Here is a 21,991-nt window from a genome sequence, read left to right as displayed (position 1 = left end):
CTTAAAAGCAATACACACTCATGGAACATAAGAACTTACGGGGAGAAGTTATCTGAAGCTCCATTCCTCAGCTCTCTTCCTATTCCCAAGATGATCAATTACTATGTGGTGTATTTCTATAGACTCTTTTTGTGGTGGATTTATTTTTAATTTTTAATTTCCATTTATGGTAATATTCAAAGATACATAAAAGTAGAAACATAGTAAGGAAGCCAATGTTCCAATCACCCAACTTCAACCATCAACAGTGACAATGTGTTGCACTATATTTGACATCACACTATATGCAGTAATTTTTAATTATTTATTATAAAAAGAATATTTCATAAAAATTCAAACAATATGGAAGAAAAAAGTTAAAAAAAAATGCTCTTCCTCTCCCAAGACCAGTGCTCAGAAATAATTTAACAGTTTCCAATGTATCAACTAGACATTTTCTATACATAAATTATGTATCTTTACAAACTTCAAAAATTTCACACATAAGAAATCATGCTACACATATTTATTAATACTTGCTTTTTCCATTTACTGTTTACTTTATCTTGGAGGCCTTTAGAAGTGAGCACCTAAGAGTGCCCTGCATTCCTCAACAGCTATGGTGTTCCATCGGAAAGCATACTTAACCCAGGAATGTGGGGAGGGTGAAAGAAAGCTACTTGACTGGAAAGATATATAGATTCTGTCTCTAGAGCCAGAGGTTTACAAAGTGGGTTGGGTACACACCAAGGTGTGTGCAAAAAGACCTGTTGGAATGTGGGAAGAAATACTGTAGCTTCCATTAATCTTTTACTCATTCCTTTAAATTTTTGCTTATTTTAAAACATAGAAACATAACACTTGCATTATTTATAAATATTTCCATATTATGAATGTTTACTCAAGATTTTTCAGTTTGAGATACAAGATCAACAGAGTTGGTAACCACACTCACAGAAAGCAGAGATGCATGTAAGACTGAAAGAGCAGGCTGACAGCCTGACGTCTGAACCTCTGTGATCCATGCTTCATCGGTGACAAGTGTAGTAGCTGTGAAGCTCCAAACCTGTAAGGATTCCTTGGGTAAGAGAACCTGTCCCTGGTTGGGGATCTTACAAAGGTGTACGCCTCCTACACAGCAATACACAATACAGAATCTAGACCCTCGGATGGAGGGGACAGAGGAGAACAGGAGTTTCCTAGTCTGGGAGCACTCTCATAAGGCCCTTTTAGAGAGCACAATCAGAGTTAACATACAGTATTAGATGCACTTAGAAGAACCTGACTTTTTAAAAAATCAGTCAATAAACAAAAACTCATTTGACTTTTGCTCAGCATTTTCATCTGACCCTGGAATCCACATCCCCTCCCAACTTATTTTTTTGAATAGTTATTTTAAAACCTATGGAACTAATATTTTGTGAAATTTATAGAAAAATGTTGATCTGGACGTTTGCTGCAGGAAAAGAAAATGTTTAACTTCTACCTTTTATTATGAAATAATCAGACAAAAAAATACTGTTGATGATTTAGCTAAAGAAAACACTTGTCCACACATACAAAGAAGCTAGGGCCTCCCCATTTAATTTCTAAATTGAGCTTTAGGAATCCGGAGTTATGTGTTGCTTATAGGCTCCAAAGCTAAGCTGTGCTTTTCCCACTTGTGCAAAACATGGTGGGTATATTTTATATTCTAAAAATACAAATGCATATTAGATTTTGAAAGCAAACTTCTCTCTGGGGATGAGAGGAGGAAGACATGCTGCCAAGGGACTTAGAATCAGAGACGTTAAAATTACACGTATGGGTGTGGGTAACGTGATGACACTAACTTTTGCGTATTATTTCATGAAATTAGCCACACTGCCTACTGTGCAAAGCACACACCCGTGATTAAAATACAAATGTTTCTTGAATACTTACTATACACAAGTTCAAGAAAATGGAGATCAATAAAAGCGCTATAGAAGAATCGAGAGAGAAGGGTAATCCAGACAGAAGAAACTGGATTCCCACCGGCATCAAAGTATAACAGCATGAAACAGTCAAGAAACTGCCTTGCAGTTAAATTATATCTAAAAGTAAAAGTAAGTTTGGGCTAACTTTTGCCAAAACTTCAAAATTCAGCTCAAGCATATATCCTCTGGGAAATCATCTTGGCTCACACAAGCGTCTCCTCTGAGTTTCTAGCTACACTGTATTCATAGTTTATGCACAGATACCATTGCATTATCATCATTGGCTTTTTTCCTTTCCACTAGATTATGAGGTCCCTGAGAACTTGGATTACAGTCCCTGGGGGGCTAAGGACAAAACACAGCAGGTTGATAAGCGAATGGAACTAAAGTAGCCACTGGGAATAGACGATTCTTTCAAGAGCTTGGCTTGGGTGGGGCAGGATTATGCCAGTGTGATAAGTGCTGTGAAATGACAGAGAACGCAGAGAATGCTGCGCCTGCATGCGCTCACTCAGTCGTGTCTGACTCATGAGCCCATGGACTGTAGCCCACCAGGCTCCTCTGTCCACGGAATTCTCTCAGCAAGAACACTGGAGTGCCATTTCCTACTCCAGGGGATCTTCCCAACCCAGGGATGGAACCCGCGTGTCCTGCCTTGGCTGGCAGGTTCTTTACCACTGCACCACCTGGGAAGCCCCAGACAGAATGCCACAATGCAGTAAATAAGGAGGACACCTCACCCAGCATGGTAGGAGGTTAGAGGTCCTGATTCTCAGTTTATGGTAGTCAGGATACAGATATCAAGGTCTGCAAAGTCAAGGGCCTTTTACAACTCTCAAACTTTTGCCAACATCCTTAAGAACAGTAACCAAGTAAGACATCTGCCAAAGTACAAGCCAGCTCTTCAGTAAATGAATATGTTCTGCAAAAATGAAAAATCATTAAAAAAAAATTACACAAAGGAATCCAAATAGCTGGGTTCACATATGATAAAATCAAGAGCAAAAAATATTACCTTTCCCCAAAGAGAAACTAGCTCTCAGTGCCCAATATATAACCAGTCATTATTAATAAAAACCCTATTTGACCTATCTAATCTCTCTTCATTCTTCAGATTTGGATTCAAGCATCACTTTCTGAGGATGCATGCCATGTCCTCCCTGACTAGGTCCCATCTCCTTCCTCAATCCCATCTCTGCATGACCAGCTCTTGGACCACCAAAGCCTCCCCTCACAGCATTTATCATGGTTGATATTGACATGTATTCACATGATTATTGCTCAAATGGTGGTTCAGACAGTAAAGAATCCACCTGCAATGCAGGAGACCTGGGTTCAAGCCCTGGATCAGGAAGATCCCCTGGAGAAAGAAATAGCTACCCACTGCAGTATTCTTGCCTGGGAAACCCCATGGACAGAGGAGGCTGGTGGGCTACAGTCCATGGGGTCCCAAAGAGTTGGACATGACTGAGCACTGGGCACACGATAAAGGATTAGTATCTGTCTCTACCAGCCTTAAGTTTCTCGAGGGCAGGGACTATTAAGTTCACTACTGATTTCCTATCATCCAGCAGAGGTGATGGAGCAACCAAGAGCTTAACACAGATCTATCCATCCAGTGAATAACCGAGGCAACCAGTCCACACAAATCAGCATGTGCAGACCACATAAGCCAAAGAATTCCAAACATGTTCTGATAAGGTTTCAAGGGAGAAGAAGAAACAATGGTTAATAGATCAATTCAGTTAATCAGAGCTGCAACTAATAGGAACTGCAAAAAACTATGATCACAAATCCAAAATAGTGAAAATTAATCATAACATTGACACTTTATAATCAAATTATTCTAATTTCTTTACACAGAAAACAATTTCAAGATACCTTTTTATTTTTTTATTTTTTTTTCCAGTGGGTCAAGATACCTTTTTAAAGATATATTTCCACCTCCAGGGATGATTATCATTTTAAGGAGAAAGAGTAGAATCCAGCTTACTGTACTGAGCTACTTAACACATCCTAATATGGGACACACAGGTTAAACGTGGATAATCTGATCATACTCCCTGACATGTTTTAATAGAAAATATTTTTCTTAAATAGCTATTAAGCCCCACAAAATCTACTGAGCAAGGAGGGATCTAATGGCCTGTTTGCTATGATTACTAAGTGACTGATAGCTTCAAGCACTCACCCTAGCAGTTGAAATCAATTAATCATTCATCATAACTGGAGCAGAATATAATTAATTATGCTTGCTTGACTGGTTCAAGTTTAATTCCACTAAAATCATTATTTAAAAAATCATTAAGAATATAGGCCGTTATCGTGAATTGTTGCTAAAATAAAAACAGTAATGAGCTTCTATAAGAATTTAATCCACATTAAATTTTTTTTTAATTTTTATAGAAAATTTTGAATAGGAACACAGGTAGAGAAGACACTATAATGAATCCCCAAGTAGCCATCACCCAGGTTCAACAGTTATCAACTCACGGTCAAAACTGTTTTCAACTTTACTCCCAGATATTACCCAATTGCAGCTCACAACTTTTTTTAAGCAAACACCATATCATTTCACTTTTAGGTATTCAATATGCATCTCTAAAAGGGTTCCTTTTCAAAATGTAACCATGATACCATTTTCACACCTAAAAATAACTGCAAAAATCCTTAAAATCATTAAATATCCAGTTAAGTTTTCCTATTTTCCCAATGGTCTCATTTTTCATTATTTCAATCAGGATCCAAATAAGTCCACAAATTGTACTGGCAGATATACTATCTGGCAGGTATAATATCTTAAATCTCTCTTAATCCATCTTTTTCTTTTTTCCTTGCAATTCAGTTGTTGAAGAAACAGGGTCATTTGTCCTGTAGTTTTGCAGTCTGGATTTTGCTGATTAAATCTTTTGTGGTATCATTTGACATGTTCCTTTGCATGCATGCATGCTAAGTCCCTTCAGTCATGTCTCTGTGACCCTGTGGACTGCTGCCCGCCAGGTTCCTCTGTCCATGGAATCTTTCAGGCGAGAATACTGGAGTGGGTTGCCATGCCCTCCTCCAGGGAATCTTCCTAATCCAGGGATCGAACCCGAGTCTCCTGTGTCTCCTGCTGCAGGTGGATTCTTTGCCTGCTAAGCCATGGGTGTCATTTCTAGTAAAGAGGTGGTTAGATCCAGAGGCTTGATCAAGATCAGATCTGACTTTTGGCTGGCCTGCTTCATAAGTGGTATGTGTGTTTCCATTAGGAGGCACAAATTATTTGACCGCACTTTTGTGAGGTTAGTGGTCACTACTGATCATTGTCTGGGTCCCTTAATCATTGTGGGATAAAAATGGTGATATTGTATCACTCCTCTTTATTAACTGGAATAGTTAAGTTCCAAAGGTAACTACAGTTTTGTAAACTATCATTATTAATTCATACCATAAAACAGTTTTGGCCAATCAAAATTTCCTCAAGATGCTTCCTGAATCTTTTCTGATAGACCTCTAGTCTGATAGACCTCCTTACTTTCTGGTGTGACAGTGCTTTTTCTCGGCTCTACATACACATTTCTTTCCCTATACCTGGAACTAGCCAGTTATCCAAGGAAGTCAGGTTTCTTTGAAGACAGTGATATTTAGAGACCAAATAAGGGCGCTACTTTTGACTTTCAATTGGGTTTTGTCCAAAGCTAACAAAGTCAACCAAGCAGGAGTCCTACTATTGTTTCTAACAAGTCCACATGGCTACATGCATGTGAGTGTCTAACCAGAGGGCTCTCAGATTTTAATAAATTATCTATATAATATGCTAATATATGTTAATGACAGAAGTATAACTTGGTACATATTATCTGGAAGACAGCATCATTACTTTTATCAACCTTTAGAAAGTCTTTAACTCACTTTTAATTCCACTTTTAGGAATTTATTTCATTATTTGGCTTAGAATTTTCCTTAAAGGATTACTTAAAATAATGAACAATCTAAAAACCTCAATGTCCAAACAATAGGCTTTTTAAAATGTACAATACATCCATAGAATGAAATATTTACAATCATTAAAATTATGTAGATACAATATCAATATATTGTTAAATAAGAAAGCTACATAGAATATCCCAAAATGTTAACAATATAAACTGGGCTATTCTCATGTTTCCAATGCTGGTTTAGGATTTGGCTTCCAAGGATCTGCCAAGTCAGACACTACTTCTCCAAATGCTCTCCAGTCTCCAAAACGCTGTTCTTGTTATCTCCAGTATTCCTTATCCTTGTTGGATATGATCTTTTCTTTCCCCAATCACTGTGATTTTAGCAGAAATTTTAGGAAAAAACAGAGGCTGATAAGTATTTTGCTCTACCCTCCATTTTTACCTAGCATTGCGCTGTTTTTCATAAGAGAGATCAAATACTCTGAAAAGCTTATCAATTATAAAACATAAATTTCTACTGAAAATAGTGCAAACATGTTTGCATTAACAAACCTGTTAACATAGTGCAGAATACAAGGGTTCACTTGTATCCTAAAGGTTTGTATACAGACATGAGAGTGGAAAAACTAAACTGGTAATAACGAATGGAAGTTGTTTTTAAATGAGAACATAAAACCAGAAATGCTGAAATTGAAGCTGAGTTCTGTAAGGCAAACTGATTATCCTTTCTGCTACTTAGAAGTAAAAAGTGCTTTTTAGGAAACTACAATTTCTTGCAACTTTAGTGACTTTCTCTGAAGAATAACTGTCCCCGGCAGCTGCTTTAAAGCTAAATCCAACTTGCTCTTAGTTTTGGGAGACCTTGACTCTAAATCTGGATAACGAACATCATTTCCTAAACCCCTGAAGATGGGCTGTCCAGTTTTATAATGGACTTACTACTGTTATACTTTCGATTAGAAATACTTAGGAAATTAAAAGCCTTCCCAAGAACAAGAACCCATAATTGCACAGCTGCCATGGATGCTAATCCCACCTTTGGAGAAATAATAATCCTTAGGTCTTAAAATATACAGACCACAGGGACAGATATAAGAACTTGGGAGTGGTTTGCTCAGTTTGGAGAAATCTTCAGTTTTCACTAGTCTGTGAATATAACAAAAACAAAGTACCCAAAGCACAAACTGCTGAAGACACCTCAGAAAACAAGACTGATCAGATAAAGGTGCCATTCCCAAAAAGTCCTTCCCCAAACTGTGTATTTTCTGACATGATAAAGGGCACTAGTCCAGAAAGTTTAATAATTTACTCTATGGCTGGTTTAATCTAAACAAAATTTAAATATGTAGTTGTAAGTAAAAATAGTAAACTTGCAATCATCCGACTTAATATCAATAGTTTAATAAACATATATTTTGAGGTTTCTGAATTAAAGTAAAAAGTATTGCATGATTTTACTCACTTAACAAATACTACTTATTTAAACTGGCCTCAATATATTAAAAAAATAACTTGGGTTTGGGGTAGATTATTCTGTGCAGGGCACTATATTCTGGGCTTACAATTCTTTCTCTAGGTAAGGCTGAAATGTCAAGTCTTCTTACATGCTATGAATTTGACAAAGCAGGAAAACATGGCTCAAATTTTTAAAATACACTTACCATCAAACTCAACTTTTAAAATAAATGAAGTACTTAGCATTCAAAACTTTGGAAAATATATATAAGACCACAGTTTCCAAAATGACTCAGCTCTTCCACTAAGACACGTTTAAGCACTCTGAATACTAAGTAGAAATAATGCAAAGCAGTTGAGATTAGTTAAATGTTTTTCAAATGTTCACTGTGTACAGAAAGAGAGAGATCTAATCACAAAATTTTTACATGAAGTCCTAACTAAGAATAAAGATATCTATACTTGTGTGGGAAGAGGCAATTCCCTTTCTGCTTAACCATCTCTTTCATTTAGCAAGGAAAGGCTGCCTTGCGGGACGCTTCTTTGATAGTTCTCAGAGTTCAAAGAGTATGAAACCTTCAAGTGGATTTCATCAAGTCTATTTATTAATGCATTTCAAGTTTCAAAAAACCTTACATCTTTGCACAATACTTTATTTTTTGCAATTTTTAGTAAAAATTTCCAAAGTGAACAAAAAGATACTGTATAAAACACAGTGGACATTAAACTGACAGTAGTATTAGATCTCACTTGTCTTGATCCTTTTGTTTTACCACATCTTGATTTGGAGTGGAAAGAGTTCAGTGCACGTATCTCTTTTCAGAAAACATTTAACTTAGACTCAAAATAAAATAGGGCAGTTGTATACCTGCCAAAACCCTACCACAGGATAACATTTCAAGCAAAAAATGTACATGTTCAAAGTCTAGCACACTCAAGAAGTTACTAAGAACTCTGGCGGAGTAAAAGTCACCATTTTAGAAATGCAAACCCACTTCCAACCTTTGCACAGTCCAAAAACAAAGGCATTTAAATGATTTAAAAGCAATTACATACATATCTACCTACTTGTTTGTTTAGAATTATTTATAGTCTATCTGGGGTTTCATGTACAAAATTTGTCTCTAAATCATGTACAAAAGCTGTATTTTGAAAAAAGTCACCACATACTGTACAAGTTTACAAGGAAGAGATCCCATTATTTTCTCTAGCATTTTTGGCCTTGCTGGCTTGCGTCACATTATGAGAATGATTGTGTAAACCTTATACTCTTAAGAAAAAAAGAAAAAAAAAAAAGCCAAACACAAATCGTTTCAACTTTACCTAAATTTGCCTCCTATGTGAAGCCAGGAAAATCATAGCTGTTTACTTCTAATTTAACGTGATGTAGTTGGAAAACAGAAGCAATAAATACGTCACAAGCTTAAAAGTTTTCTTTGTAATGCCCCCTTCCATTCCTGCATAGCAATAAGCCTGTTAATACATTAAATGCTTTTGACTTCTTTCTTTAAAAAGCCAATTATTTACACTTGTTTAAAAAATAAATTTGGAATGGGACATTGTGCTGTTTCACCTTCATTGCTGATAAAATATCTTAGGGAAAAAAAGTGTCAGAAAGCCTATCTACAATTTTAACTACTAGTTGAGCAAATCACTCCTCTTTAGTGGTTACCAATGATCATGATGATATGCTGAAAACTCTGTTCAAATATCTTGATAAAACAGACACACAGCTTTTCTTTTCCATATCAGACAAAACCCAAAACATAATTAGCATACAAATAAGAGGCTGCAAATAAAAAGAATCATTTCATTGACCTAACTGCTACCAACATGAATAAAAATTTCACCTATCAATTCAAAAATGGAATTGAATTAGAAAGTTTAAAATAAGTAAGCAGAAATCAGACATTTACATAAAGAACTAAGTCTGAAGTAGTAGTATGCTGCATATGTCCAGTTTTCACAACACTTAACTGTGTTCTTCAGTGTCGTCAATCCTGTGCTCTTAGCAGCCGTTTGATAAAACAAAACGAATATCAGAACCAACTCCATCATGAGGAAAAGGTAAACTGATTCTCTTCTCATAACTGCCCATGTAAAGCATGACAGAATCCTGGACCACTGAATACCACCATTCTCTGTTATCCTGAGTATGTCAATTAACAGTAATTTTTCATTAAGAGCGGAAAAAATTTTATAATACAAAGAAACATCCATATTGCAATTTCTGTTTACAATTGCACACAGAAGTACAGTGTACGTAAGAAATAACATGTCTGCATATAACAAGGTATGTACATTGGCAAGTGATGTCTCCAATGTTGAGGTGGTAGAGCCTCCTAGCCTTGATTGGCAGTTGAAAAAAATATATATATTTAAATTTGTGATAAAAGTTTATTGAGAGCCAAGTTTGCCTGCAAGTGAAGAAAATGCAGCAACGAAGAACAGGGAACACGGGGCACATAATAATATTCTAAGACTTTGTGCCATTAGGTTAAAAATATCTGTCTATAAGAAAATGGGGTTCCTTTTTTTTTTTTCACATCCCACCCCCAAATTGGAATTTTCAGGCTTTAAAATTTAAGTAATTCCACCTGATCTGAGGACATGATCTCTTGCCATTTTTTTTCTTCTACTGTTATTTGTGAGGGTTTCATTTGGGGATGATGATTTAATAGGTTTCTCTTTGGAGTGAAGTTTTCCCATTGTAGGCACTAGGAAGAACCAAGGCAAAAGCTGAGTTAACGTCTCATGTGTCCCATCTGATAACTCTCCCGGGGCCTCTGACGCTGGGGCTGTTGAATGGGCTGGGGAGGTCTTCTCCTCTTTAAAGTGCCTGTGGGTCACAAACAAAAGCAAAAGAGGTTTATCATGAGTGTTTCAATCTTTTAAAGACAAAGTTGCCATTTCAATAAATGGACAGACCAGCTCTGTCCAAAACAAATACAGTATGAGCCGCACACATAATTTTCTATTTTCTGGTAGCCATAATGAAAAAAATAAAAGAGAGACAGGTAAAATAATTTCAATAATATTTTGATTTCATTAACCCAATATAGCCAAAATATTAAAAATTATTAATAAAATATTTCATCTTAAAAATACTAATTCTTCAGAGTTTGGTAGGCATTTTATATTTACAATACATCTCAACTTAGACTAGTCACGTTACAACTGCTAAACAGCTACAACTATCAGATTAGTAAGGATTCTGAGGACAGACTCCACGAGGAAAAAACTGCTGGGTATCTTTGAGCAAATGACTTAACCTCTCTGAAGCTCAGATGACTAGTCTCTAAAACAGAGACAATTAACTAACTCATACAGTCTGTTGTGAGGATTATATGATAATTCATGTCCAAGTGCTCAACATCTTTTGTGAGGGTTCAATAAACAGCAGTTAAGAGCTGGCATTTTCTTAAAATGAAATTAAGTTAAAGAATTTTCCTTGAATGAGAATAATGTAGTCTCATTCAATAAAATGAACTGGTAGTGTAGTTAAAAAGTGTCATGTGGCCCTTGGAAATTCGTAAGAAACTAACAAAAGTTCCTGACTGCTAAAGCAGTAATTCTGAAAAGCAATGACATCGAAATCAAATTTCCTCTGCTTACCTCCAAGATATTATCCCAGCATGACTACTGAAAGTTTCTTACCTTAAGATAGGGAAATACAGGAGAACAACTGAGGGAAAATTATAAGAAAGCCCTAGTTTTAAACAACTTTACGTAGGGCAGTGGATTTGGCCTGAGGCAAGAGGCTTCAAGAGGTGAAGTTGAGTGGGAGGCAGGAGAGGGAACCCTGGGATGGTGCCCGCCCTTGAACACACAAGAACAGAGTCCAAGGGTCCTGAAGAAAAGGGTGGAAGGGACACCCAGGCTGGGGAGGAGGAGGGAGAAACTGGCGGGGCCTAAATAATCTGGATTTCTTACCCTTCTCCAAATCCATGAAATGAAATGAAAAGTAACTCAGTCATGTTCAACTCTTTGCGACCACATGGACTATACAGTCCATGGAATTCTCCAGGCCAGAATACTGGCGTGGGTAGCCTTTCCCTTCTCCAGGGTCTCTCATCCAAAGATCTTTCCCGTCTCTCATCTCCCCCCAGCCCTGGCTCCCTGAGAGGTAAAGGTGGAGATAAAACCTTAGGAGAGGTTTCCTATTCTCCATTTTCAGAGATGGAGAATAACTACAGTTGTTTGGTAACTGAAGCCTCTACCCTAAGACTCTCCCACAGACTGGAATCTGTATGCCCCCACAAGAGAAAGCTGTATTTTTCCCTAGGGAAAATAAGTTTATGTGCCAGAATATATTTCAGGAGCATGAATACAAAACCCATAACTGAAGCATAGCTGTTAGAAAGACCAATCATTTAAAAGTGGCAAAACCACTACAATATTGTAAAGTAATTAGCCTCCAACTAATAAAAATAAATGGAAAAAAAAAGAAAAAAATAAGTGGTCTATCACAATAAAACCAAAAAGGGAAGATTTTACTATCTTTTTTAAAAAGAATATATTAGCATTAAATCAGCAGCCATAAGCTAGACTGGGTTGAGTGGAAAAAAAAAACACACACACACTTAAAAATCAACTAAATAATCCATCTAGTAATCCCATTCTCAAGGAGAAAGTACTATAAATCAACTACTAAAGACTCCTTTATAATTCAGTTCTATTTGCGAATGGTTCTGAGTAATAAAAATATATACCTTGCTCAAATTGTCTTACCTGGAAGAGGTTTAGGAGGAGGCAACTTTGGATTACTACTTGGAGTGTGTACACTGCATATCTTAATAAAACCAGCCATTAACATGATCAGGGCAATTCCCATAAGTAATACTGCCCACCAATAAGCCTAGAAATAAAAAGATTTTTCCAATGAAAAAACTATAAAATATTTTAGAATATTCCGTACTATATAAAATATATAATAGGATATATTACATTTGAATTTTTAAACAACATTTGCTCACTGGGTGTTGATAGCTATCACATAAAAGCACATATATATTAATTTCTTTAAATATAAAAAAGTGCAAAGGAGGAAAGAAAAATCACCCATAATTTCACTTCCTAGAGGAAACTACTCAATCTTATTTTCATTTCAGTTTCTTTTTCTGTATAACTATGCTTGTTATACACACAGAAAACCCATGTGCAAAACTGGGCTCATCCCACACATGGTTTATATTGTATTTTCCCATGTTACTAAATATTTTCTGATTTAAATATTTCCTTCCTTTCTTTTGCCTGTTACTCTTATAGACTTTGCTTTTTATACTCTCCAGTGACTTAGAGGATATATAGCTTGCTTTAAAGTCTACTAGATTTTTTAAATATTCTTTAACCTATCAATTTTTCTAATCACCAAAGCTAAGACTGAAATTCTATCTTTTCTGAGGTCCCCTTTCCTGTTTCTCTATTTCATTAGGAACTCTAGTCTTAGGCTACCATTATTAAATTATTTTTATACAATCTATCTTAGTTTTCATTTTATATATATATAATATCTATTACATATATATTCATTTATTTAAAGGTTAACTGCCTTCTTTAACATGAAAAGTGGAAGGATACACACATGCTAGAAGCAGGCAAAGTTTACCTCTGAGAAGGTACTAAAGTTTCACTTCCAACTTAAATCATATTAGATCAATTAGCCAAACAAAACACTTCAAAAATTACTGGCATAATTTATAGAAAAATTATGCTGCCATTCTTAATAAATCCTAAATCTGTTTTGCAATTCAAAATATTCAAATTTTGTCTTAAGATAGCATATAATAAACACCATACAAAATATTAACAATTAGAAAACTATGAACCTTATATTATTAAAATGTATACATAGTTACTGCTAATTTAGCCAATAAAACTCACATTTACGAAGAGTTACTATGATCCAGGGCCTTACAACAAACAGGCTACTACTTTGAGACTTTCTTTATCCAGTAGTGACAATACAATTAAAGAAATAAAAGCTAAAACAAAAATGAATGTTGTGGTCAAACACCCCAAGCCACCCACTTTCCCCATGTGTGTAAAGCCATGTGTATAAATTTATACATACATATAAATTTGTTTAATTTTGAAAGAACCCCAAACTTACAGAAAAGTTCCAAGTACAATACAAAGAAGCTTTTAAAATCTAGAACCATCTAAGAGTAAGCTGTTTCCATGATGTCCTATTACACTTGAACAATTCGACATATAGTTCCTACAATCTATGGGTATTTTCCCTAGATGATCACAATATAATCATCAAAATCAGGAAACTGGTATTGTTACATTAGTACCACTAAATCCTCTGACTGACTCATTTACGTTTTGCCATTTGTCCCAATACCATCCAATTCAGACCATGCTGCCTTCAGCAGTTGTGTTTCTTTAGTCTCCTGCAATCTGGAAATAATCCACAGTCTTTGCATCTTATATAACTTGGACACTTTTGAAGATTACAGGTCAGTTATTTTGCATTGGAATGTCCCTCAATTTGGGTTTCTCAGATGTTTCTCCATTATTAGATTCAGGTCACACATCTTTAGTTAGAGTATCTCAAAAATGATGATTCATTCTCATTGCATATGATCATGTGACACACGACTTTGACCTCATTACTGAAAATGGTTTACCTGACCACTTCATCAAGGTGTAAACTGCCAACCTTGACCAAAAAGATACTCTTCTCCTTTGCAGTCAATAAGTATTTTGTACAGACATAATTTAGAACTAAGTAAATATTCTATTCTTTATAAAGCTTACAATTTATTCATTTGTTCATTTGTTTATTCCCTCTCAGTTTCCTATTTTCCTGAATGGTTATAATCCATTACTGTCATTATATCTTTTGGGTCTGTCCTCACCATTCTCTGAGTACTGAAGCTGGCATGAGGAGTTCCAGATCCATCTTATTCTTTCCCTGCCCCAGCCCCGGAATCAGCCATTTCTCCAAGGAGCCCCAGTTTCTCTTAGAACTGCCCTTCCTAAGCAGACAATTTCCTCTCAATACTCATACTCTGACATCCCAAGACAGTCACCCCTCCACAGGGCACCCTGCCCTGTGCCAGGACAGCTCCCCTCACCAGGCAGGGATGCCTCGCCTGCTTGGCGTCACCTAATTGCCTTAAGGGATGAAGTGTTCAAGAAAGGAGACAGTAGGGGAGATGTGATTCAGTCTTGCTGCTGAAAGAGTTGATCTTTCAAAAGATGCTACAAATCTGAATTTTTATATGAAATCTGTTTTTAAATGCTGACAACTCATTCAAAATTTCTAAAAACAACAGGTAGACCATACAAGACACATGTGCTGGGTCGAATGTGGCTTGGAAACCAGATTTACAATCTACTTTTCAGAAGCCATTTCTTATATCCTCCTGAGAGTGCCAGATAGTTTCCTAAATTTTTCTTTTGTTTTCTATAGAAAATAATTTTCAGAGGACTGCTCCTCCCTGTGAGTCTTTAGGATAATATACTCTTTCCGTTGTTAAATAAATCTCCCATTGGATCCAGTTGTTCTTCCTGTTTTATTCATCCTCAAATAACGGACCTGCTACTTATCAAAAGGCAAGGTTTAAGTCCTGTTGTTAGTCTTTCAACTCGAGTGCAGGCTCATTCCTCTTTTCATTTCTGCCTACTGTCACATACACATAGCTTTTGTCCTATTCCAAGCATCCAGAAGCTTTTGAAATGTGGCATTTAAAGCAGTAAGACATTCTTCGACCTTTCCTGTCTGCAACTCTGACACTCTGACCTAGTAAAAAACTTTAGGAACCAAAATCACCAGCTTGTACTGCTATAAGCACTCTTCCTGCACTATAACAGAGATCTGCAACCTTGGCTACACATTAGAATTACCTGGAAAGCTTTTAAAACTCAGTTACCTGGACCCACTCCAGTACTCTTGCCTGGAGAATCCCAAGGACAGAGGAGCCTGGTAGGCTCCAGTCCACGGGGTCGCAAAGAGTCGGACACGACTGAGCGACTTCACTTTACCCGGACTAAATCCCAGGTTCTGACAGGGTGGGGGTAGATCCTGACATCAGCAATTTTGTTAAAGCTGTCCACATGATTCCATTATGTAGCCAAGACTGAGAACTACCTGTCTCTACCAACAAGGGTCAGCAAGCTTTTTCTATAAAAGGCCAAACAATAAATATTTAGGCTTTGCAGGCCATATGATTCAAACTATTCATATCTGCCACTGTAGTACAAAATCAATCATACATAAGAAACAAACAGGTGAGTGTGGTTGTGTTCCAGGAAAACATTATTTACAATTCAATGTGCTGGTGTAGGGCCCAGGCAACTGCATTTTAAACGAACATGCCTATGACCAGCATGCGGATGAGTGCTTCTTAGTGTAGACATGCTGGCACTGTGGGAAGGACCATTTTGAGCAATGCAGGGAGTCTAGCATACATGGCTCTCATCCATCAAATGCCATCAGAGTCCCTCAGCTGCTCTGACAACTACTGTCTATTTCCAAATGTCCTCTGGAAAGGCAGTATCACCTCTAAATGTGATCCAGTCCAAAGCACAAAGAGGCAATGATCTTCCTACTACTTTCAGGCTGGTGAGCTGGGTCTGTGTCAGGAGACACACTTCCACTCCTAGTATTCATTATATTCTCTAACACATTTCCTTCCTTCTAGTCTTCACTGCTGAAAACCATTCCACATGGTTGTCAGTGTTACAGCTACTTACAACATGGAATTACATCACTCCTCTATGTAAAACTTTTCTTCAAAAGCTTCCCACCAAAGATCTCCAAGATAAATAAGTGGGAAACAGAAAAAAACAAAACCTGTGCATGCAATGAACTGCAGCCCAATATACTATAATTCTGCTTGTTTTTTAAAACTATATTTTCCTGTAAAAATACAGCTTCTGAAAAACATATAAGAAACTCATCTTGAGAAAATCGGGCACAAGAGTAAAAAGAAGACTTACTTTTCAATGTATTACTCTATCAATTTAAAAAAAAGGATAATCACACTTTTCAAAAGGAAAAAAGTGCAAAAATATTTTTTAAATTAGTTCATACACTGGTTACTATTTCAGGTGCTCCCTCTTCTAAAACATCTACCTGTCCCTCTACTTCTACTAGCCCTTAAGAACTTAGCTTTGGCATCACCTCCATGAAGAAGCCTTCCCCAAATAGGTTCTCTATTTCCTGTGAAAATGATGCACAACTGAAAATGTGTTTCTGTGTGCTTACCTTCTCTATCCCAAACTGGACTGAGAGCTTTTTGAATTTATATTCTATAAACTCAGTACCTACTCTACCAAAAAGTACCCACTGGACTAGTTATTAACACGTGAATCATTACTCCAAATACTGACTTTTCAGAACACTTCTACCAGCTCATTTATTGTATCTAGATTTTCCACACATACAAATAATGTAAAAGGCTCTTACAATGCAGAACATAAAAAATTATGGTTCAATACCTCTTCTGATACCAGTTTTTCAGTACCTGCACAGTCTTACATAGAAATGCAAGTGGTATGGCAATAAGAAAAGCAAGACTAGAAAGAGGAAACTTGAATTTAATACTGGTTATAACTTTGCAGAAAAAAAGGTCAAAAAGACCAAGTCCCAGCTGAGATTAAAGACATTTGCAAAAATATGGCACTTAGGTCTCTGAGTATTTGAGGTCCCTTCTAGCATTGTTCCTGGTCTTCCTCTTAAAATCTTCCAGGTAACTACATAATTCAAAAGCCCAAAGCTTGAGATGTTTTCATGACAATAATAGTAGCTTTTCAGAAACTGAATACCACAATGGACAGAAGATAGCAAGAAAAAAACCAAAGCAATAGTGCATTTGAGAGTGTTAATATAGCCACCTCGGGTAGAGGAAATTTTTTAAATGCTTCCTTTAAAACAGAATTATCAGAAAGCAGTAAATGTTAAATTACATGTTTTCTATTTTATAGGTACTATAAAATCTGGGAAAAGAATACCAACCACAGGCTAATAAATGCAAAATATGTGTTTCATCTCAAAAAAGGGATCACGATTTGTCCACTTGTTAGGAGTTTAAAATAAAAGAGAACTGTCATTCATTCAATAAGCATTTAATGAGTGTAAATTATGAGCCAGGCTCTGGTCTTTCATAGATACAAGGGTGTTAAGTAAAACTTAAAGAGACAAAGAAAAGACATCCAAAAGTGTAAAAAAAAAAAAAAAAGTTGAGACGCTAACAAAGTACTAAATCAAGTCTGAGAAAATAATCCTATAAAAGAAACAGACAGATGATGTTCAATACATCCACTTATATGGCGAAAAGAAAACGAAGGAGAAAAAATGGAGTCAAAATGACAAAATGAAAGGTCAAAATCTACCAGTCTAATTTATTATATTCTAATTGGGATAATTTTTTATTTAATAATCTAAATAAACAAAAAGGACCTCTAGGATAATAATAAAATAAAAAAAAAAAAAAGGCTTCATCCAAAAAACTGTGAGGGGGAAGGAGCAAGACAAGCAATTAATTTAAGTATCTTCAGACATAAGATAATCTGAACTGATTTTTAAGATCTCTAGAAAAAGTCAACCACAGAATCCTCTCAGTGTATTTCCAGTGTTAACAATGCTCACTCATAGCAAACTCACTCGACTTCCTGTGGGTCACAAGACCATGTGGGGCCCACAGTTCCTTGTTATGATACTGATTATGCCATCCTGCAGGGGCAGAAAGCTTCCCTTCTATCCTTCAGAAGATGCCATTGTTCAGACTCTGACTAAATGTTCTTTTATCCTTCAACACCCCAAGCACCACGCCTCACACCGATCTGCCAAGCGGAAGGCAACTGGCTATTGATCTTCCTCATACTTTAAATTCGGCCTGGACAAGGAGTTAAAATACCACTGAGTGAAAACCCCAAAATACTATAACTTAAAATTACAATAATATGTACAATTTTTCTACTCCATATAAATCATGACATTTATTCATCTAGCAAATGCATATGCTATCCTTATCATATGCTAAATATTAAATAAGCCCTGTGACAACAATGCATCTTTGTTGTTAAGGTTTCAATAGAGATGTCCATGAGGCCTATTCTATCAGGCAATGAAGGACTCTAAAAGTCCACAACCACCTTCCACTTTCAACACAGCAGGATGACAAAGTAGACAATTTCTGTTACAAGTCTCTTTAAAAGGAGTCATTATACTGCAGAGACTGTAAAAACGGTTCCCAAACTTTAGTGTGCATCATCACCTACTGACTCAGTGGGTCCAGGTGGGACCTGATCATATTTGCATTTTTATCCAGTTCCCAGGTGATGCTGATGCTGCTGGTCAGGAGACTACACTTTGACATCCATTAGTCTAGATTAGGCTTAGCAAACATTTCCTATCAAAGACCAGACAAATATTTTAGGCTTTGTGAGGCCATGCAGTCTCTTGCCATAAGCAATATGTAACTGAATCAGTGTGGCCATGTTCTGATAAATCATTACTTATGGACACTGAAATATGAATTTCATGTAACTTTCAAAAGAATATTATTCTCATTTTTTTCAACTACTTAAAAATGTGATCTCTCCATTTTCATTTCTAATTTTGTTGATTTGGTTCTTCTCCCTTTGTTTCTTAATGAGTCTTGCTAACAGTTTGTCAGTTTTGTTTATCTTTTCAAAAAACCAGCTTTTAGCTTTGTTGATTTTTGCTATGGTCTCTTTTGTTTCTTTTGCATTTATGTCTGCCCTAATTTTTAAGATTTCTTTCCTTCTAGTAACCCTGGGGTTCTTCATTTCTTCCTTCTCTTGTTGCTTTAGGTGTAGACCTAGGTTATTTATTTGACTTTTTTCTTGTTTCTTGAGGTAAGCCTATAATGCTATGAACCTTCCCCTCAGCACTGCTTTTACAGTGTCCCATAGGTTTGGGGTTGTTGTGTTTTCATTTTCATTCGTTTCTATGCATATTTTGATTTCTTTTTTGATTTCTTCTATGATTTGTTGGTTATTCAGAAGCATGTTATTTAGCCTCCATATGTTTGAATTTTTAATAGTTTTTTTTCCTGCAATTGAGATCTAGTCTTACTGCACTGTGGTCAGAAAAGATGACTGGAATGATTTCAATTTTTTTTAATTTACCAAAGCTAGATGTATGGCCCAGGATGTGATCTGTTCTGGAGAAGGTTCCGTGTGCACTTGAGAAAAAGGTGAAATAGATTGTTTTGGGGTGAAATGTCCTATAGATATCAATTAGGTCTAGCTGGTCCATTGTGTCATTTAAAGTTTGTGTTTCCTTGTTAATTTTCTGTTTAGTTGATCTATCCATAGGTGTGAGTGGGGTATTAAAGTGGCCCACTATTATTGTGTTATTGTTAATTTCCCCTTCCATATTCGTTAGCATTTGCCTTACATATTGCGGTACTCCTATGTTGGGTGCATGTATATTTATAATTGTTATATCTTCTTCTTGGATTGATCCTTTGATCATTATGTAGTGTCCTTCTTTGTCTCTTTCCACAGCCTTTATTTTAAAGTCTATTTTATCTTCCATATGACCCAGCAATCCCACTGCTGGGCATATACACCAAGGAAACCAGATCTGAAAGAGACACGTGCACCCCAATGTTCATCGCAGCACTGTTTATAATAGCCAGAACATGGAAGCAACCTAGAAGCCCATCAGCAGACGAATGGATAAGGAAGCTGTGGTACATATACACCATGGAATATTACTCAGCCATTAAAAAGAATTCATTTGAATCAGTTCTAATGAGATGGATGAAACTGGAGCCCATTATACAGAGTGAAGCAAGCCAGAAAGATAAAGAACATTACAGTATACTAACACATATATACGGAATTTAGAAAGATGGTAATGATAGCCCTATATGCAAAACAGAAAAAGAGACACAGATGTACAGAACAGACTTTTAGACTCTGTGGGAGAAGGCGAGGGTGGGATGTTCAGAGAGAACAGCATTGAAACAAGTATACTGTCAAGGGTGAAAGAGATCACCAGCCCAGGTTGGATGCATGAGACAAGTGCTCAGGGCTGGTGCACTGGGAAGATCCAGAGGGATGGGATGGGGAGGGAGGTGGGAGAGGGGATGGGGATGGGGAACACATGTAAATCCATGGCTGATTCACATCAATGTATGGCAAAAATCACTACAATATTGTAAAGTAATTAGCCTTCAACTAATAAAAATAAATGGAAAAAAAAATGCAATACAGTTAAAGGAAAACCCTGACTGGGGAGGGGGAAGAGTAAAAAAAAAAAAAAGTGAAACCATTCTTACCTTGTGAGCCATATAAAAATAGGCAGTGGGCTGAATTTGGCTCAAGAGTCATAGTTTGCCAACCCCTGCTCTACATGAATGATTGGTTCTCAATTTCAGCTACTCATCAAAATTGAGTGTTGGGAGCTTTGAAATGACCCAAACACTTAGGCTCTGTTCCAAGAGATTCTGATTTAACTGGTCTACGTCGTTAGATGATTCTCATGTACAACATGAATAAAAGTCAGGTAAGTGTGGAAAACGAAGTTAAAAAGATTTCTTATTGCAGGATGTCTCACAATATTATCACAAATCTCCAAGATGGGAACCATAATACGCAATATTTTCTAGATTCATTTGACAACCAAACGCATAATGTTCTGTGAAGCACATGGAAACACTGCTCTAAATCTTTCATAAAGAATACTATGTACTTAATACTTAGGTTCATAAAATTACAGAAAAATAGGAAATTAATTCAAAAATGAGAAGCACATTTGGTGTTTGTCAAAAATAATAATGAAAAGATAAACTTCTGATAAATCTGAACAAATTAAAAAGAAAAAAGCCACCAACAGGCAATTATCTTAAAGTGTAGGGGAAACACACTAATAAACCTAAAAAAATCAAGGTCAAAGATGGTTTTCTATGTCAGATCTAACACAAAAGGTGCAGAAAACGTGAATTATGGAAGAAAACAACTTTATCAATGCACCTATTTAAAGTGACAGTGATACAGGGTCTAAACAGATTTCCCAGTGAATTCTCTCCAACTTTTCAAGAACTAGGTAACTCTCTGATAAATCCAAAGGATGTTTATCATTATCTCCTGGCCAGACACACAGTAGGCACTCAGTCTATTTTATTCAAACGTTACTGTCAAGGACAACTTTTCCCCAGAAAAGAAAAAGTCTTTACAACATCATTTCTTTGGTGCCAGTAGCAGGCAGTAACTCATACCCTGAACTATTAAACTGTTAAGGTTCTTCCCACTCTACCTTCAAGAGGGAAAATGCTGGCCGCAGGGTACCATGGAAAGGAGACAAAAAAGCCACCAGGTATCAGTGGAAAGGAAAGTCAGTGAAACTAACTCATCATTCCTTTCATTGCTTCTTACACCAGAGCAAACTAACAACCTACATTACTAACTGGACGGACAGTTTCCTTACACATGATGGAAGACCAAAACACAGCTACTAATATAACAAAACAAACTATGCCATGCAACTGAACTCTGCAAAGAGCACAAATATGACAAATAACTCATAAGGAAGTGGCTGTTGTTTACCTTACTGTTTGACCTGATTAATGCCTACAAATGCAGCAACAGCCTAATAGTACTCAGGAATTATGGACTATGCTCTTCAAAAGGGTGGCATGTGGATATCAACATTGCTATTCTATACTTACTTAAGGCAAATTTGCATAAACC

At 36.4% G+C, this 21,991-nt stretch overlaps 1 protein-coding gene across 1 annotated transcript in view; it reads right to left on the bottom strand.

Annotated features, from left to right (window-relative positions):
• Positions 1–293: 293 nt before the first annotated feature.
• ADAM10 (ADAM metallopeptidase domain 10) overlaps positions 294–21,991 on the bottom strand; it is a 141,768-nt gene continuing 120,070 nt past the window's right edge. Inside the window, exons 15-16 of the mRNA XM_065940213.1 lie at positions 12,044–12,170; positions 294–10,151 (exon numbers count right to left, since the gene is read on the bottom strand). Coding sequence (XP_065796285.1) covers positions 10,057–10,151; positions 12,044–12,170 — 222 coding nt within the window. The 3' untranslated portion in view covers positions 294–10,056. The remainder of the gene's footprint in view (positions 10,152–12,043; positions 12,171–21,991) is intronic.

Source organism: Muntiacus reevesi, chromosome 7 (assembly GCF_963930625.1).
Source record: "Muntiacus reevesi chromosome 7, mMunRee1.1, whole genome shotgun sequence".
Lineage (NCBI taxonomy): Eukaryota > Metazoa > Chordata > Mammalia > Artiodactyla > Cervidae > Muntiacus > Muntiacus reevesi.
Note: the sequence above shows the minus strand (reverse complement) of the source record. Positions and strands in the feature narration are given on the sequence as shown.